General features: G+C 43.6%; 1 protein-coding gene across 1 annotated transcript in view; it reads left to right on the top strand.

Moving 5' to 3' along the window:
* Positions 1 to 1605: 1605 nt before the first annotated feature.
* LOC142407562 (protein ELYS-like) overlaps positions 1606 to 19439 on the top strand; it is a 57814-nt gene continuing 39980 nt past the window's right edge. Inside the window, exons 1-8 of the mRNA XM_075497184.1 lie at positions 1606 to 1680; positions 5199 to 5325; positions 6475 to 6728; positions 10374 to 10554; positions 11193 to 11400; positions 12698 to 12814; positions 13797 to 13881; positions 17186 to 17336. Coding sequence (XP_075353299.1) covers positions 5205 to 5325; positions 6475 to 6728; positions 10374 to 10554; positions 11193 to 11400; positions 12698 to 12814; positions 13797 to 13881; positions 17186 to 17336 — 1117 coding nt within the window. The 5' untranslated portion in view covers positions 1606 to 1680; positions 5199 to 5204. The remainder of the gene's footprint in view (positions 1681 to 5198; positions 5326 to 6474; positions 6729 to 10373; positions 10555 to 11192; positions 11401 to 12697; positions 12815 to 13796; positions 13882 to 17185; positions 17337 to 19439) is intronic.

The following is a 19439-nucleotide window of genomic DNA, read 5'->3' as shown; positions in this document are numbered from 1 at the left end:
GAAAAAGCCCAAAACAAGGGTAAGTAAGGATGTTGCAGGCAGGAGCAACAAATATTTCAACTTCGGTTTTCAGCCAGCGGTTTTTGCTGGCTGAGAACGAGCGGCGGATCCGGAGCACGCAGGTGATGTGGGGGTCCCGGCTGGAGGAAGCCCAGGAGGAGTGGGAGTACCAGTATGCCGCTGTGGCTCAGGCGGGTTTCCCGGTAACGGACGTCGCGGCCAGATACCTTAACCTCTGGTCTTCTGCATCTGGTCATCTTCTGGTCATCTTTGAGTTTTGTTACTCACGCACCTCTCTGCCAGCAATGCCCCGACGAGACCCTCCAGGGGCTTTTAAGCTTGGGTAAACTGGCAATAACGTAGCCCTTGGTTAAGGGTCCACGAGATAGTATCAAATCTCTCATGAGTTCAGATGAGACAAGATTCTGTCTACTTCTAACTATGTTATAGTTTCGGGTTTTCACTTTGTAGTTCTAAGAAATTATTACTGAAATAAGAGGTGCCAGTGAATGCACCGAGCCATGTCGAAGCAGCTCAGCCTTGTGTCATTTCAAAGTCCTTGACAGGGAGAACCAAAGTTTTTCACGTGAAAACCAGTCACAGGATAAACACCCTAGAACTTGGGGCAGCTGTGTTCTTTGTTCTTGAAAAAAAAGATACACAGTACTGCTTTTAATTTTGGGCACGTTCCTGAAAGCAACCAATGTCAACATGACTTATTCAGCCAGAGAGAAGTTTTGTGGGGGTCTCTTGTTTTTTGCATGAGGCATGCATCCCGCAGCAAAGTTGCTGACCTAAACAGCAGTGCTTGCTTTCTTCCCTAATAAAGCGTGACTCCAGGTCTGGAGCTTCTGGCAATAGAAAGAAGCGTGGTGTCGGTGTTTCAGGTCTAACAATTGCTTCCTGATCATGTTTGGTCAAAGGATGGGAAATTTAGGGACTTAATTGTGTCGGGAATGCTGAACCCCGTTTGGGGTGTATGGCTAAACGTGGTAGTTCAAGTGCCGCCTTAGGCCCATCCGTCTGGATGATCGTGTGAGTCTTGGCTGGCGGCTGTCCCGTGCGTTTGGGCACACAGTACTGCACCCTGTTCTGCTGAGGACAGCTCCTCATTCGCTTGCTGCATCCGCTCGTTTTCCTGCGTGGAATTGCCTGCGCACTGCTTTTTTAAGACAGTGAAATGAACTCGATCGGGCTTCTCTTAATTCCGTGTCTTCTACCTAGCAAGCTGTCGGCTATAGTTTTAGTGAAATAGTGGTGACAAGCCTTTGCTGGTGTGCTGTTGTTTACTTGGGTGGTGGAGAGACTACTGAAATTGGTAGGAGAGAGTCACCAAAAACCTGGGCCTGTTGCCCGTGTTGCCCGTGTTCAGCTTGTCAGGTTGCTGTTTGTAAAAGTATGTTTCAGAATTAGGTACTCAAAAGCCGTCCGTCTGGCCGTGGTCCTGGGCAGCCTGCTCTAGGTGACCCTGCTTGAGGCGAGGGGTTGGGCCAGATGACCTCCAGTGATTCCGGAAGGCTTTTCTCTTCGTTGTGATTCTGTGATTCTGGAATTTGTGCTGGGAGGGGCAAACGGGTGTGGGATGCTGGAAATGTCTTGTTAACTACTGTCTCCCTCTACTAGGAAGGCTGCGTGCGTGTTCTGTACTGAGACACTTGGCATCTACGTCTGTCTGTCCAGGTACGCCAGGCGGTGCAAAAAAGAGCACAGTTTCAGAACTGACTTTAGGAACTTTTGCTAGCTTAGCCACGCTAGACAGGGACTGCAGCTCGTGAATGACAGGAGAGTCGTGTTAGAGAATAACCATAGCGGGTAGCTGGGTAAACTGGCTCCGGTGTCAACTTCTGATCTGTGTTGGTTTTGTTTGTTTTTTCATTTAAAGGGAAACCAAATCTCTGGTCTGCATCAGATACAGGGTCTTAGCTGCTGGGGGCTGTTGGGATAGAGAGCTGAAGTTCTTTCTTCTTCTCACTTTCTGCTGTAGATTCGTGCTTCTCGGAGAGCTTGTGGAGCATCCGCACAAGCTCTGCAAGAGAATCCGTAGGCTGCACTTGAGTGAAATCAGCCTGATTGTAGAATTCTGGTACAGACCGTCTCTGTTCTGCTAGTGGCTTTTGAGACTAAACCTTAGGTTTTGGATTAAATGTAGGGGTTTTGCCTAAAAGATCGGGGGGAGGTTTTCTGCCTAAGCGGGAGAGAAATGAGCCGGTGGTACGCCCTTACTCACCTGCTCGCTCGCTCACTAAATCCTCTTTCTGCAGGAGTCAAATATGGCGAAGTGCAAATTCACTGAACCTGACTACTAAGGTGCAGAAAGTGTCTTTTCCATCTCCTGCTCCTCCAATGCTTGTGAGTTGCTTCCTGTTTTTCTGGGGGAAAAGTCATTGAACCAGTCATTAATAACAATTCAAGAAATTCTGTAATTGTCATCTTTGCCTGTTATTCAACAAAGTGGATGCTGTTTTTCTCGGAAGAACTTAGTGTTTCTTCCGTTTCTTCCTCTTTGGCTGCTTCCCTCTCTTTGTCCTGTTTCCTTAGACAAGGTGATCTGAATAGTGTCACACAAGGTTGTCCCTGCTCTGATCACCAAATAACACTTCCCTGAAATGACCTGAGCTTCCACATCTGGCTGAATGCAAGAATGACAGCTGGGAGCTGCAGCCTTTCTCAGTGAGATAGTGAGTCTCTACGTGCAAGAGGGACTTCAAGGACGACTGACTGTGTCTTGGGTGCTGTCCTTTCTAAAAGTAAAGGGGTTTTTAGCTCTCCTTGCAAACTGAGTGTGTCGTTTCACACGTGTATGAGCTAGCATAATGGCTTACTGCCACAAAACGGAGGCGGACAAATTCCCTCTCCTTCTTCCCAATGCATTGTCCTGCCTCTTTCCTTGTGCCACCTTTTATGCTTGCTCGTTCTCTCTGCTAGCTAGGTGAACTCTCTAACCTGGTGGAAAACCACCTGCTTTTGAGGGTTAGTTTCCCGTCTGCTTTATTATGGATTTTATCTTCCTAGTTCCATCTTGCCAAGCCAGAGGTCTAGAAAAAAATGTTTAAATGCCCATTGGCTTACTAGGAGAAACCTGGGCATGCCTGATGCTCTAGCACTTTCACATGCTTTTATACGCAGTTAATAACTGCAGCATGATTAAATTTTAAGTTACACGAGTGGTCCAGGTGTTGGAGTGTTACTTATTTGATGGTTCTTCCCGGTGGTACTGGACTGAAAAGCACATCTGATGTGTGCTGTAGGCAGGACTCCACTGTGTCAAGGTGTGAGCTTTCCACCAGAGAAGAATTCTTTGTGATTTGCTGGGGAGTTTTGGGTGCTGAGTGGTTTTTGGGCTGACAGGAACCTCGTGCAGTTCAACAAGGGGAAGTGCAAAGTCCTGCACCTGGGGAAGAACAGCCTCCTGCACCAGTATATGTTGGGGGCTGCCCAGCTGGAAAGCGGCTTGCAGAAAAGACCCTGGGTGTCCTGGTGGCCACCAAGGTGACCGTGAGCCAGCAACGGGCCCTTGCGGCAAAGGCGGCTGACGGCATCCTGGGCTGCATGAGGAGGAGCGTTGCCAGCCGGTGGAGGGAGGTGATCCTTCCTCTGCTCAGCACTGGTGAGGCCACGCCTGAAGTGCTGTGTCCAGGTGTGGGCTCCCCAGGGTCACAAGAGAGAGATGGAACTACTGGAGAGAGTGCAGCGAAGGGCCACAAGGATGGCTAGAGGGGACTGGAGCATCTCTCCTGCGACGAAAGGTGGAGAGAGCTGGGACTGTTCAGCCTGGAGAAGAGAAGGCTCAGGGGGGATCTCATCAAGGCATCTAAACACCTGAAGGGAGGGGGTAAAGAAGATGGAGCTGGCTACTTTCGGGTGGTGCCCAGGGACAGGACAAGAGGCAATGGGCACAAACGGAAACATTTAAAAGATGCTATTCACCAACCCAGTATATCTGTGTTAGTATTTGGTATTATGGGTTACTCCTAAAACATATTCATTAAGTCATTAGAATGAAACTAAGCCAGGATGCTGGTCAAGTTGTGGGGCTTTTGACTCTCGGGAGCCCCTGGATGCAGTGCAAAAGTTCATCCCGCTGTCACTTTGAAATGATGACAAGTACCGAAAAGCAAACCCAACAAAACTACTGCAAGTAAGTTGTCCCACTTGGACCCCTTGATCTGTGCTAGTTGTGGATGCTGGCAGAGCAGTCAGGCTGGCTGGCTGCAGCAGCGTCCTGCCATACTGGCTTTGCCATGGGCAATGGTATTTCAACATGTTGACTTGTGCTTAGTGCTGACTTACGCTTCCTGTGTTTCACACGCTCGTTGTTTCCATGCTGGCAGAAGACTGCGGAACATATTCTCAAATAGAGTGCTTGTGACTTGAAATGTAGTGGATTCCAATGCCCAGGCTTTGGAGCATAATCTTTCTCCATGGGAGTCCAATGGATATAAATTGTATTTGTTTATAAACATTGCCCTTTCATAACTTTGTATTGCTCCCAGAGTCTAGTCTTCAAAACTAGCGGTGACCTGCTGTGCTGTAAGGAAAATGGGTTCTTAGTGCACGCGGGAAGAAACAATCCTAAAAGTTTATTTGCAGGAGAACACATATGGTCGAGATAATGCAAGACGCTTTGTGCGCACGTTTAAGTGGCTGGCTGTACTGGTTTGTAGCATAGGGCAAGGGTTGTGTTTGGTGCCTGAGTTGGTCAGCATGTGTAACACCCAGGAAGAGTGAACTACGTAGAATATCTTCCTTTTGAGACCTCGTGAAGAAAGCAGTGCTTTGCTAATGTGGTCCCATTCACTGACAATGAGTAATAAAGTATAAAATCAAGGGAAGGAAGAAATGGAAACTTCCACCTGTTACTGAGAAGCTTTCTAATAGATGATTTTTCTCAGATCGCATCTTACTAACCTGTGTGAGTAGACTCGAACTCAGTGTACTGGTTTTGTTCCTGCTCTTTCTCTTGTCAATACCTCTGTGTCGCTTTTTGTTGGTGATCTCGTAGGCATCAGAAAAGCACAGGATTGTCCTTTTGCTCTGCTGCGAGATCAAAACCTGTCCTGAGTGCCATTTTTGTAAGGGAAAGAGCCACAGGAGATGTATAGGAGATTATCCAGTGCACACTGATGAAACTTCTGCCAATCTCAAAAATATTTATGGCCGACGTGAGTCTATTTTTGCATTTTTTTCTTTATTCACAGGGAAGAATGGGAGACCTAGCGGCTCAGGTGACGAGCAGCCTGCTGCAGTTTCCAGAGGTGACTCTTCAGGCCCTTGGGGAAGATGGGATAACCCTAGATTCTCTGCTGTGCGGGAAGTTTTCTGGAGGTGAGCATTTTCCCTTAAATCTGGTCTTGGTATAAAGTTGTTATGCCTGGAGGTTACCTGAAGCATAGGGTCGTAGTATCAACTGTGTCGGGTTGGTGCTGTCAAGAGGCATCGGGTTTTGAGAGAACAAAAAGGATGTTGTAACTATTAAACCCGCTAATATTAAAACATTGGTATAGTAAAACTTTGACATTACAAGAACCCGCACCGATCTTGTGCTATTCAAATAGTTTTCTGAAACATGCGGAGTCAGTGAGCCCTCCTCAATTTCTAATTAAATAAAAGGCAGTTTTCAAAAAAGTAATGGTGTTGTTTGGGGCTGGATTGATTTGCAGCAGCCCAAGCTCTATGCCCATCATCACATCACATGCAGAAATAGTTCTTCTACAGTGTTACAGAGGCAAAATGCCCTGCTTTTTCTTTTCTCGTCTGAATAAAAACAGAAGGAAGAGGATAGCACTGTTAAGCGCTGCATTCCAAAGTATTTAATAGGATGCAGCTGAGTAGCCAGTGAGAGCTGCTGAAAGTGGCTAAGCAGATGAGGTAGTTGACTTTCTAGGTGCTCTGCAAGTAGAGCTGGGTGCCTATCTGGATGTCTAGGCTTCTGTTAAGACCAGCTAGAATCTATCTGCCTGACTGTAAGTGTGGTAACTGAGCTAATACTTCCCTCGAGTCTGAAGTCATCAGTGCCCGCTTTAAGATAATTTCTTGTTGAAGTCCAAATCCCTGCCCCAAGTAGGCATGTGTCAAGTAAAATTGCTAAACTAGAAAAGAATTGCTTAGATTTGTTACATTTCAAGTATGCTTTAAGACTTGTATTCCCCTATGTGTTTAGATGGTTTAGAGCAAAACCCAGCGGAATATGGTATCAAGACTGTAGATCAATGCATTGTAATCTTTACCCCAAACAATCCAAATTCTTCGGTGCAGGAATGACAAGTTAAATGCAGAATACTAAGGTGGTTAATTTTAAGATGTGTTGCTTGAGGATTTCAATGGGTGGCTTTAAATAATTGACCCGAATTAGGTAAGCCGGTCTTCCTCTGTTAGGCACTTTTATTGCAGGAAAGGGGCAGTGACTGTGATTTTTCAGTTGTTTTCAAGCCTCTGTTGGAACTTTGCTTTAGTCAGCTTTCTTTTCTCTTGCAGGGAGAAATGGCCTAGCATGGTTGGCGTGTGGTCCTCAACTTGAGGTAGTGAACTCTGTGACAGGAGAGCGGCTCTCTGCGTACCGTTTCAGTGGAGTAAATGAGCAGCCTCCCACTGTTCGTGTGGTAAAGGAGTTTTCCTGGCAGAAGAGAACGGGACTGCTGGTTGGGTTGGAAGAAGCAGAGGGAAGTGTTCTCTGTCTGTACGACCTTGGAATATCCAGAGTGGTTAAAGCAGTTGTTCTTCCAGGAAGGGTACGTACCTGTTAATGGGCGAAATGAAGCTTTAATGTTGTTTGGTGCTGCATACTCCTGTTTCAGGAAAAGCGTTGGAGCGCCTCTTTGTAGGAGGTATGTTTTCTATATTGCTTTAACATACTGTCACTTCAGAGTATCCAGTCAAGAGCGGCTTGATGTAAAATCTTGGGCTGAACGGTACCGTTCGCGCTTGAGTTTACTGACAGTAAACCAAGTTTTTGGGTTTCATTGTAGAGCGCATCGTTACCTAATTCTCCACTTCCACAAAAAGGCATGGAAAGCTATCTTCTTATGGCCAGAGTGAAAAAGAAAAAAAAAACCCCTCTTTCAAGGGTCTGTAACGTACATTTCCTAAACGGTTAATTTCTGTCAGAAATACTGTCCTTAAAATATCTCAGTCTTCCCCAGCTGTAGTGTAGATGACTTGGGCACATTCCCATGAATGTCAGAGTAGCAAGCAGGTGTGACTTGAGAGCAGAAGACATTTTTGTGTTGACTTAGGATAGGAGAAAAGAGCCTTTAGTGAGTTACCTGACAGACTGTTGAAAGATGGACTTTCCGTCTGAAGTCCTGGAATCTCTGCTTACTGAAAATTGTGTTTGTGTTGGTGGGATACGCTGGGGTAATGTTACTAAGTTTTTCTGTCTTCTATAACCCGTAAACTCCAATGATGTCATGTGCCCTAGTCACGTGATCTTAATGTGAACAAGAATGGGCGTAAGTTAATAGACCATCAAGACTCACTACATTTTTATCATGTTGGAGTCTGCAACAAATAAATACTTACTTATTACTCAGCTTTCCATAAGGTGATTTGGTTTGACTTGCTAGAATACAGGTGGAGTTTTGTTTGTTTGGAATGCTACAGTGTGATTAGTAGTAGTAAGCATTTGTATTGTGGTAATTTCTAAAGATGTGCGTTGGGCTGGTGCTCCACTGTGTTAGCTTGCCTATCATGCTGATAAATCTTAGAGTTTTAGATGGAAAGGCAAGCTGTGTGCTGTCATAAGCGCGTAATCAGTAAGTAAATCATGTTTGTGAAAAATGACGTAGCTTTGTTAAGTTTTATTTCTTAAATCTAAGTAAGCTGGGACTAGGAAAAGGAAAGGTCAAGAAGGATCGTGTCACCTATTGCCTCTGCGTCTACAGAAGTGATTTGAAATAGAATGTCGTTTTAACTCTCGGTTGTATTAGGGAGTTTTTCCGCAGCGCAAAAAAAGGGGTTGAGGAGAACATATGAAGAAGCCTTGGGGGGAAAAGTTGGCTGTTGTGTGATAAAGGTTATGAATTTTGGAATAAGGGCAAAGCTTATCTGAAGTTTTGCTCTTGTGCCCTGAATGCTCTTGATTACAAGCATGTTTGGTCTGTTGCTTTTGTTGTGCTTCCTGTCTTCTTGCTGTTAGATTAGTTAGATCAGCGTAGACAGGACCCAGGTATTGCGAGTTGGACTGTTAACTTCTAAGTTGTGAGCGGGAGTAAGGGTAAGCAAAACCAAGCCACTTGGCCACTGTCCATGTGTTTTGGGTTTATTCTGTACCTCATACTTGCATATTATGTAGTGTATCATTTGGGGTTTTAATCTGCCTGAATGTTCCTCTGTGTTTCACACGGATTCTTTTTAAAAGTAAAATGCAGATGGGTTCTTGACATCACTTTCTGCCGTTTTTGTCATTACTGTTTTAAGGCTTTAATGAGCACCTGCCTTTCCAGACTATTTTCCGTGTGGGTGTATCTTCTGTGGACAATGAAGTTGTACAGGTTAACACTAACTTAAGAGTGACCCTGGTCCAAGGTGTCAAGCCATTAGTGTATTAATACAGGGTATTTATAGTGACTGTATGACTGCCTTTTAGCGTAAGGGTAGATGTGTAGTCATTCAGAGGGTAAAGGAATGAGTTAAAAAACCCAAACTGACAAGCTTAGAAAGCATTTTGGCATAACTTTTTTCGTGGGAGCATCTCTACTTGCCCTCTGGATGTGCATGTGAACTGCATCAGAAAACTGAAAATGTTAATGGAGTATTATTTGAATGGGATTCTTGTGAAAGCCAATCTGAATGTAAAACATTAATTCTATTAAATTGGTTTATACTGGTTGTATGTTTCGGAACTACGGAACGGTCTTTTCCCAATTTTTCCTGGTTCGAATGAGGCAGAAGGGTAGCATTCAGATTCAGTGAGCTGAGAAAAGTTTTCTTTGTTCATTCCCAGAATGAGTTGGCAGTAGTCTAGGAGAATATGCACTGGCTTTTCATAGCGCAGTGGGAAAATAGGCAGCGCCAGGAGCTTCTACATGGAAAATTGAAGTGTTAAAACTGGGAAACATTGTTGGAAGACTGCATGCAAAAATGGAAAAGATTCGTTTGGAGCCAGTCGTACAACGAAAAAAATCTTCAAAGAAAAAGAAGTTAGAAGCAACGCTTGAACTTTGGCTAATTCTGCAGTGAGATATGTACAGCATTTCTGCTTTCCTCCTAACAGTCATCAAGACTTGGAGCAGCAAAAATTTGCGTAGTCAAAACGCTTTTGACAGTCCTTCGAGTAGCAGAGGAGATTGGAAATTTAATTTGATTTCTAGGAAATCTGAAACAAAATAAAGTTGTCTGAATTGCTGTAGGTACTTCTAAGATTAGAATTCTTGAGACCAAGACGAAAGGTAAATTCTGTAGCAGACTGCCAGGCAGTGTAGTCATAGCAAGTGCTTGGTCTGGGAGAGGAGAAAACTTTGAGGCTTAAAAAATACATAAACAAAGTGGACGACCTTGTGATGCTCACTTCTTGGTTTTATTTTCCTGTAAAACTTTGTTGTTGATGTAAAGCTTCCTGTTTTCATTGTGTTGCATGTTGCAAGAAGGCTAAAGGGTGGCCTGTGTTCTTTTGCTGTATAGCTTTAGTGCAGGAGTCTTCATGTGCTTGTATCTCTGCTACAGCAGTCCGTATTGCCCTGGGATGTGTTGCAGGTGCTGAAAGGTCTGTCTTAATAAAGACCTTGTAATCAAGTTGCATGCAGACTGCTTTGCATGTTCAAGAGCAGTGTGCGCTTCTTCCTTAGCTGGAGTCAGCTTTTTATCTACCGAGCTGCCGTTGTTTTCGGCTGGCTTTTTAAATCTTTGTTAACATTCATAAAAGTGCTGGTGTGCGCTTAAAACTTTTTTTACTTTGTCTGGTTGTTAGTTTTATTTGAAATGAGGACTAGCGTAATTTTTACTAAGCTCCTATCTCCCTTCAACACTTCCTAGAACTGTTTCATTCCCATGGAACTGGTGTGTCTACCGTGCACCTTGGCCGCTGCCTCGTCTGACTTAGAGCCCTGATTTATGCCAATAGCTCTTTGGCAAAGAAGGCATAGACTGTATCACAGTGCTGATGGGCTGTGAGCGGTGGGAGAACTTGAAGTTGACATTAGTTCACTTAAATAACTGTAAGAAATCTAGGAAATGGGAGGCAGTAACAGATTTTTGTACAGGGCTTTTTTTTTTTTTTTCTTTTTTCTTGACAGAATTGGAAGCAATGCTTTGTTTTTAAGCCTTATGACCCTGTATTAACTTTCTTGTTTCTGATGGGCTAATTCTGGCTTCCCTTTTGAGTGATTTCTATCTAGCTTGTCAAACAGCTTAAATATTAACTTGTAGCTTTCCTGCAGGTAACGGCTATAGAAGCCATAACTAATCACGGCGGAGCCAGTGTGAGCACTCGGCACCTACATCAGAGTCTGCGATGGCTCTTTGGAGTGGCAGCAGTGGCTACAGATGTTGGTCATCTCCTTCTGGTTGACCTTTGTTTGGATGATTTGTCCTGCAGTCAGAATGAAACAGAACCATTGTGTAAGCTTGCAGTTTTGATACTTTAATTTAAAAGTAAGAAAACTTGTGTCTTTTAAAGAAACAATCCGCATCCCGCTTTGAAGATACTAGTGCGCAGACATTTATGACTACGGATGACAGGTGGCGGTTTGACATCGTATAGTCCTGAACTGATTAAAACTGGGAGAGGCTTAATAGTCCTTCTAATGTTATAAATGCCTCCCACCCACCAAGATCCCCATGTCGCTGTGATTCTTGCCAGTGGGGTGCCATGCATTTGGATGAATGAAATCTCTAATTTGTGTATTCAGATGGCATACACTGTTTTGGCTATTACAACAGTGGCTTGAGGAGTTGATGCCACTTCAAATAGCTTCATCATGAGGCCCAACCTCCTGATTGAGGGAGTGCAAGGAGAATTTGTCTATGAAGGTCACACTTGTACCTGGTTTGGAACTACGAGTGAGAAAACCTGTCCAGTCAGAGAGTTCTGATGTTCTTTGAATACGTGCAAAGTGGAAATAGCAAAAAAAGTGTTGCATAAATGGGTATTTTGCCTGGGACGGTAGAATTAGATTATACCTGTTGTCACGTCAGTGTTTAAAATGCAACCTAAATGGCATAACGCATTCATTTACCGTGTGGTTTTGTGTGTGTAGATCTGGAAGTTGCCACTACAATTCCTGCTGAAGTTCCACAAAGAAGAGAAACTGTGACCAGAGAAGGGAGGCATCTCTGTTTTCAATTACAAAGTCCTTCAGGAACAGCAGTATCAACCCTGTGCTACATAAGCAGAAGCAATCAGCTCGTTGTGGGTTTTTCAGATGGCTACCTGTCGCTATGGAATATGAAAACTTTGAAGAGGGAGTAAGTAGGCCTTTGCACTTGGCCATGCCTGGAGGTGCAGGGCTCTCCATTTTTTGCTTAAGGACGAATGTGAATTTAAAGAGAACTTTTTCAGGGATGGAAATGTTGAGTATAAGCTTGGAATGTGTAGAAATCCTCTTCTGAAATAACTCCTAAGTCATAGATGGATTAAGTGGACCGCCTTCTCCCCAGTGGACTAGGATTGTTTTCCTTACAGTGCCTGTGGATGGAGGAGTTGTGGAAAGCATGCTGCTTTGGGTTATGTCAAGCAGTTAGGATGTGATGGAGCTGAGTTCTGTAAGACACTTTGTTCCATCAGTAGTGGTCAGTGAAAGCAGGAAGTGTGTGTATTTCCATGAAACAGATTTTTAAAATTATTTTTCAGAACCAGTTCCTGCAATTAGGGCATACATTGAAAGGCTTAAGGTTGTTAATAATGTGATTTTGGCGATAAGATTCTTTAAAGTGTCCTGGATGAAACTAGTGAGACATGCAAAATGCATAGCTGATCTGTGCCTGAGCAGATATTCTTTCCTACATTTGAGCCTTGACCGAAATAGGGGATTGACCCATTGCAAGGCAACGATGCGTGTGATTGAAAGTTTGCTTGGAGCACTTGGAGATGAGAATAAGGGACATGTAAATTTATAAGCCATGGAAAAACTAAGAGATGATTTTAAATTTGCCAAAGAGCAATCTCACGTGGAATATTTGACCAAATTCAGACAGGGATTCACCTAAGCAAATCTGCAGTGACTCACCAGAACCTATTGGGTGCATAAACAGAGAGTGGAGGAATAATTAGGTGGCAAGAATGGATTGTGAAGGTGCAAATAAGGTTCAGAAGTCTGGGAGAAAAATGCTTTACACGGTGCAAGCAAAGAAACGAGAAACGACTCCTGTTTGGCGCTGTTTTAAATTTGTTCAGAAGAGATGCTGCATTTTCAGTTCCATATTGAAGTAGGCTACAACAGTAGGAACAACCTTTTGCCTGGCAGCTGAAGTAATCATGTATGTTGTTGTTCCTCCTCCTCAGGCAGAGGAGGAGATAAACCCAGGTTATTGCATTTGATGGAGAGTAATTTCCTCACCTCTTGACTGTTGCGTAAAAAGTAGTCGCTTCCTTGACTCGCTTGTTTGAGACGGAAGTATGACCTCCTGTACTTTGAGGATAAGCATGTGAGGTGCTCTTTTCTCAGAAGATGCTTCTACCCTTCTACAAACAGTTAGGGCCAGCAGGCTCACCTCTTTTCTTTTTCTTTTTACTTGTGGTTTGGTTTTTTTTTTAAACCTGTAGGCACCACTCTCAGCTGGAAGGAGGAAGGATTCCTGTCTATGCTGTTACTTTTCAAGAGCCTGAGAATGATCCTCGCAATTGTTGCTACTTGTGGGCTGTTCAGTCTACGCAAGAAAGGTGAATCGACATTTACTAGAAGCCACCGAATGGATATTTTTTTTTGTATTTGTTCACATACAGTTAATACATGTACATTTGTTTTGTTTATTTAGCTGTGCAGGAGCTTGCCTCAGGTACGGAAGGTGTTAAGCTCGCAATGCAATTTTTTCAGGATTTAAGAGACGTGAAGAGGGACCTACTAGTTCCTACCTTCTGAAAGAAGGCAAAGCAAGAGTGGCTATATCTTTGTGCTTGCGTTCTGAAATGATTTCCTTTGCTTCTTGACGAGTGCTTCATGATTTGTTTGATATCCGCACCGTGGTATTAAAATACCCTTAAAAGGAGTTGAGGCTGCAGACCTAGAACACTAAACGTGCCGATATAACAGCCTGCTGCCCCTCAAGGAGGGAGGTGACAGTATTGCCATTACCTTGTGCCAACTTCAGCAGCCTTTGGAGCCTTCACGAGCCGGTTCAGCTCACCTGGCAGAGAACGATCACTGTTCAGCAGAAAAGTCAATGGTTTCCTGCTGGGCTAATGAATCCAATCAGTATGTGGAAGGGTGCAGTGTATGCAAGAGAGGGACTGGAGCTGTGGTGGTAAGGGAAAGGGAGAAAGGTCTCTCTCGTTCAGCATCAGCATGGTATTTCATGAACTCAGACGTTCGCAGAGCGGCAATCTTTTTGAGTTTGACTTTAAAGCAGTTCTGATCAATGACTCTTCACTGTGAAGAACTATTTCCAACAATTTCTAGTCCATACAACATATTAAAGCTTTCAAATTGTATGGTTCGCATTTGCCCCTGAAGCTGTTAGTGTCCAAATTTCCTCCTGTATGCTCTAGGGGCTAGATGTGACCAATGATCGTGTTTTGGGAAGTGCTGTTTTTCTTTTCAGCAGGAGCATGCTATTAAGAGAACTTCAGTCTAGATCTACTAAAAGGATAACGAGGACTATAAAGCAGCTTTGTAATCAAACTTCATAATTTATACCTTTTTCAGTGAAGGTGATGATGCGAGTTTACATCTGTTGCAGTTAACATTTGGTGACAGAAAACGCTTGGCATCAGGACAAGTCATGTATGAGGTAAGGTGTGCATGTATGCAAAAGGCTGAAAATAGTAATTTTCTCTGAGTGAGTACCAGTGAAGTTGGCAGGGGTAATATTGACCACCAAAATTCAGAGATGACTAAAAAGAAATACTCTTTTGCCGAGTCTTCTTGGGCACAGCCTTTCTCCATGCTTTTTGAAAAGGAGTCATACAGTTTTATACTACTGCAGCGTCGTGTGTTCCAACTAGAGTCATCTGCAAAGAGCCCCTATCAATTCCTGAAGAGGAAGCAGCTTTTACAAATAAAATTATTCTTCATTTAAACACCAAATTAATGGCATGGAGGAGGAGAAGACTTTAGCCACACTGCAGACTTGAACAAGCTTCTGTCTGTCTCCCTTTCTTAAAATACGGTCATATAGCTTGATTCTTTTCTGATCTTTGGTTTTATAGTCTTGTTTTTCTTTTGAGCTCTGTCAGCAGGACTTCAAATGAAATGTAGCTACAAGGTCTCTTAAGTGTTGATCCTGCAACCTAGTAGCTATAAAGGTAACCCTTTCTACTTTTTGGCTGGCTTACCTATGAAGTGTACTCTGAAAGCCAGCAAAATACGTGAATACAGTAAACAGTGGTATGATTTGGTCCGAAGAGGATGCATACATTTTTAGAACTGGCTCCAAAGATGTTGTCTTTAAAATACACATGAGGTATCATTATCTCTCAGCTGCGTAACAGACATAAGACGCATTCGTATAATGTATAATTCTATTCAGTAGTATGCTTGAAACTCTTCCAAAATCTTTCTGAGGGGAAAGTCATCTTATTTCAGAGCAATTCTTTCCTCCTATTTTGAGACTTTCTCTTGCCTATTCTCCACAATAGGTGTGGAATGAAACCGGGGTGATTCTTGTGTCGTGGTGCTCTGTTTTTATAGGGACTGTGCGTTTTGATGTTTTGGAATGAGTTTAGATTTTGACCTTTTCCCTTGTACGTAGGAAAGCTCCTTCCGCATTTGTAAATGTTGCTTTTGAATAGAGCAAGGTTAGGTGTTTGGAAAAGGTGGTGTTTCTTTAAAATGCATTATCTATCATGATGACAAGGTATCAATATCTTCAAGTGAATGGGCGCGTTCTAAATATGGATGTCATCTCTTTATGTGCAATTTTTTATGACATAAATATACAGTGCTCTAGAGGAGCAGAGCACCCTGATTGGGTGTTTTAATTCTAAAAGGGCTTTCATTGCAGTTCATTTCTTCATCTCTTGCAGCGCTCTAAGTACTTTGGCAGGTGGATAGGAGGAAGATTCTTGAATCTTTCTCCAGTTTTCTCGTTTTTGAACTTCTGTGTTGCTTCATCCTCTTTGAAAAGGTATTTGTAGCCACAGTTTTTGCAGTGGCAAAGACAATACCTTGTACTGTGTGCTGCTTTGGAACAAAACCAGTTGTCTCTATCCATTTCTCTCTTTGGCTACTTTGTTCTGTCTCAAGACCTTAATGTTAACATGTGGGAGCTTTTACTATTCAGCAATTCTTTGTCTTGGTCATCTTATTTTCCTGAATAAGATGTGCCGAGTGTCATTTTTCACCTCAGAGACCTGAAATGTTTCAGCAGCTTTTAAATATGGGTCTACTAGAAATTCCAGGTGACGCTCTTAGAAAAAAGCACACAAAGTGATTAAATAATGTTGTGTTTGCCGCCTGAGAAAGCTGTGGTGTAGTTAATGCAAGACTTTTAACCCTCTGCAGACTGTGCAACCAGTGATGCATTCACAGGGTTGTAAGAGGTGTCAGGCACCGGCCTCTGGATTTGAGATCTTTCACTCCCTTGCTCTTTCTGCTTCCCTGTGAGGAGTGTTGTGGAGGATTGGAACAGGAACCAATCTTACAAGGTAGCTGAAGAGGGAACGACACAGCTGGACCCTCTGGGGAGAAAAGGCAGCTGCTTCAGCTAGCTTCCAGATGAGCCACTTCCCCGTGTAGCTTCATACCAAGACCTGCTATCACCTACTGCCAAAAAAAACCCCAAACCAACTCCCAAACCCCCAAAAGAACCCCCAAGAGATGCCTTAGGACAGGATCTGTGCTCTAGAGAGGACTTTTTTAGTCTCAGAATACTTCCTTGTAGTCACAAATTGGCCAGTACTACCTGGCTGTCTGCCCACATGGCTGTCTGAGTCAAGTTTCTTGTCCATCTTCAGTGGCGGAAGATTTAAGAGTTGTTCCCATTTGCCAGGCCAAGTTTGAGTAAACAAGGAGGAATCTCCTGTTGACCCTTGTTCACTGAAGAGAGTTCATAGGAGCTTGAAAGACTTGTCTACTGCAGCAGTGCTTAACTTTCCAGGAACCAGACTTGAGGCTTTCAAAGATGAAACAGCGCATCTTTGACTTTGTATGGTGGTCAAAAGTCACAGACAGGCCTTTTGGAACACGTGGCACTGTTTTTTTTATAAATGAGCGTGAAACTTGTGTCTGCATTGCCTTCAAGGCTGGTTGAAGTCTGTGCTCGAGTAATTAAACATAAAGGTACGTTTAAGTTATGCTTTCAAAGATCTTTTTTATACCATCTCAGCAGTTGCTAAATCCAGTGTATGCAATCATGGTCACGGAGCACGTCTTTACCGTTGTCCTGCACAATGCTTGCGGATGGACAGAGTGTACAGTCTCTGCTTTCACATCAGAGTCTGACCAGTGCCTCTCATTTGAAAACTGCCTTCATATTTTACTGCTCAGTAAAGGCATTACTTAACATCTTCCATACAGTGGAGTTCCTTAACTTAGATTTGCTTGCCCCAGTGTGGAAAATTTAATCTCGACTGTTTTGCTTCAGGAGTTGTCTTAGGCAGGAATTGTTTGATATTATTTTCCCCTTCCCCTCTGCCCCAACTTTGGGAGGGACTGGCTCTTCATTTGGGAATAAAAATTGAAATTTCTAGCTGTTAAAATTAATCTCTGACAGGTTTATGGAGTTTTAGTACTGTGTCTGATGAAATAGTCTTTTGAAATGGTGGACTTGTTCAGGACATCTTTTATTAAATTTGTTTGTAGTGATCATTCCTCGATGTTGCAAGGAATTCTGCAAAACATGTTTAGAACTGAGCAATGTTAGGGAAATGCTAAATCTTGAAAAAGCCTTTACAGCCAAACTCCAAACTTGCCCGTTACGATTTGACAATTCTCTTGCATGTCAGATGTAGTTTCTATTTGCCATCAGAAGTAAGCTCATGGGAAATATACAGTATAATATGCATATTATGTTAGAGATATTCTTTCATATTTAGGTAGAATGTATGTTTTTATCTCCAAATGACCTTTTCTCTCTTCTTTTATTTCTTCCCCAGGGTTTGGAACACTGTGACGAAAGGTACAGTTTAGATCTGACGGATGAAGTCTTTCCCTTGAGAGAGCAGATCAGCAGTACCAAATTACTCAGCTGTCAGACTATAGAAAAATTTCGCAGCCATGTTGACAGAGAGGATAGCGTTAATGAAGGTTTGTTCTGATGTCCGTGTTTGGCTATTCTAAAATGAATGGTTTTGGAATCTAAGCAATGAATGCTGTTCCGTACTCACAGTCTGAAAGTCTTAAATGTCCGTATAGACTAGCTTGTTGGGCTTATTCAAAAAGAAAAATTGGGTGCTTAAGTTAGGTGGGACTTCTTTAAAGAAAAACATAGGTTTGGTTTTACGCTTGCTGACGTGCTATAGCAATGCATGGTGGGGTCATCTGTATAATGCTTGTCAGTCATTTTATTCCTCCGGCTGTCCTCTTTGAACAATAAGATCATTCTCTCCATTGCTTAGGAATGTTACCGGAATTTTTTTTCCCTGTTCAAACCTATGTCTGCATCTGCATGCAGCTGGCGGCCGGCCACAAGTGGTGTTCCCCAGGGCTCAGCACTGGCCCCAGTTCTGTTTAATATCTTTATCAATGATCTGGACGAGGGGATCGAGTGCACCCTCAGTAAGTTTGCAGATGACGCCAAGTTGGGCAGGAGCGTTGATCTGCTCAAGGGTAGAAAGGCTCTACAGAGGGACCTGGACAGGCTGGATCAGTGGGCCGAGGTCAATTGTATGGGGTTCAACAAGGCTAAGTGCCGGGTCCTGCACTTGGGTCACAACAAGCCCGTGCAATGCTACAGGCCTGGGGAAGAGTGGCTGGCAAGCTGCCTGGCAGGAAAGGACCTGGGAGTGTTGGTCGAGAGCCGGCTGAATATGAGCCGGCAGTGTGCCCAGGTGGCCAAGAAAGCCAATGGCATCCTGGCTTGTATGAGAAATAGTGTGGCCAGCAGGACTAGGGAAGTGATCGTGCCCCTGTACTCAGCCGCACCTCGAATTCTGTGTTCAGTTTTGGGCCCCCCACTACAAGAGAGACATTGAGGGGCTGGAGCGTGTCCAGAGAAGGGCAACGAAGCTGGTGAAGGGTCTGGAGCACAAGTCTGATGAGGAGCGGCTGAGGGAACTGGGGTTGTTTAGCCTGGAGAAAAGGAGGCTGAGGGGAGACTTTATGGCCCTCTACAACTACCTGAAAGGAGATTGTGGCGAGGCGGGTGTTGGTCTCTTCTCCCAGGTAGCAAGTGATAGGACGAGAGGAAATGGCCTCACGTTGCGCCAGGGGAGGTTTAGATTGCATATTAGGCAAAATTTCTTCACTGAAAGGGTTATGAAGCATTGGAAGAAGCTGCCCAGGGCAGTGGTTGAGTCACCGTCCCTGGAGGTATTTAAAAGACGTGTAGATGTGGTGCTTAGGGACATGGTTCAGTGGTGGACTTGGCAGTGTTCAGCTTATGCTTGGGCTCAATGATCTTAAGGGTCTTTTCCAACCTAAATGATTCTATGATTCTATGACCTGCCTGTCCATTTTTTCCTCTCTAAAGCTATTGGGTTCCTACACCTACGAGTTCTTAAAGCAATAGCTTTCCTTGTCCGTACAGACAGTTCAAACTCTTAAGATGTCTTTCATTATCTTGCAATAATTAAATATACATCTCTGGGTTTACAAATTCAGTTATGCTCTGACCAGATCTTTGAGCCTGCTGCAGTGATAACTTTCCTAGCCTTTTGTTTTGACTGTGTTATTTGCCTTCCCTCTCTTCTTACGGGCCTTAACTTATGTCTGATGTTACAAAGAAGACACTTGCATGATCTTTCTAGGCTATTTCTGTTTATTAGCTTTGATTTAGTCCTGAAGTGGCAACTTCCATCTGTTTTTGTGATGCCATCCTCTGTCAACGGTGTGTCAAAATCTATTATAAACACCTTTGGATTTTCTCCACTTGTGTCATGTTTCTGAGGAGAGTGCCTTCTAAAAACTTGTTAAAAACAAAAAAACCACCCACCCTCCCCCCCAAAAAACCCCCAAAACCAAAACTCAAAACAACCCCTTTCTGTCTCCTTTTTATGAAGTATGAGGCATGGAGAACTACCTGTAATTCTTCTGATGGTTTCTAATTAGCTTTTATTCAGAATCTGTTCAAGTTAAGTTGTAGGCACACATGAGCTTCTGTTGGGTGTGGGTTGAGGCTAGCAGTGAAGCTGTCTTCTGAGTTATGAAAAGAATGGATATCTTCAAAGGCAGTTTGAGCGGCTAACAAAA

This window comes from Mycteria americana, chromosome 3 (genome assembly GCF_035582795.1).
Source record: "Mycteria americana isolate JAX WOST 10 ecotype Jacksonville Zoo and Gardens chromosome 3, USCA_MyAme_1.0, whole genome shotgun sequence".
Taxonomy (NCBI): Eukaryota; Metazoa; Chordata; class Aves; order Ciconiiformes; family Ciconiidae; genus Mycteria; species Mycteria americana.
Note: the sequence above shows the minus strand (reverse complement) of the source record. Positions and strands in the feature narration are given on the sequence as shown.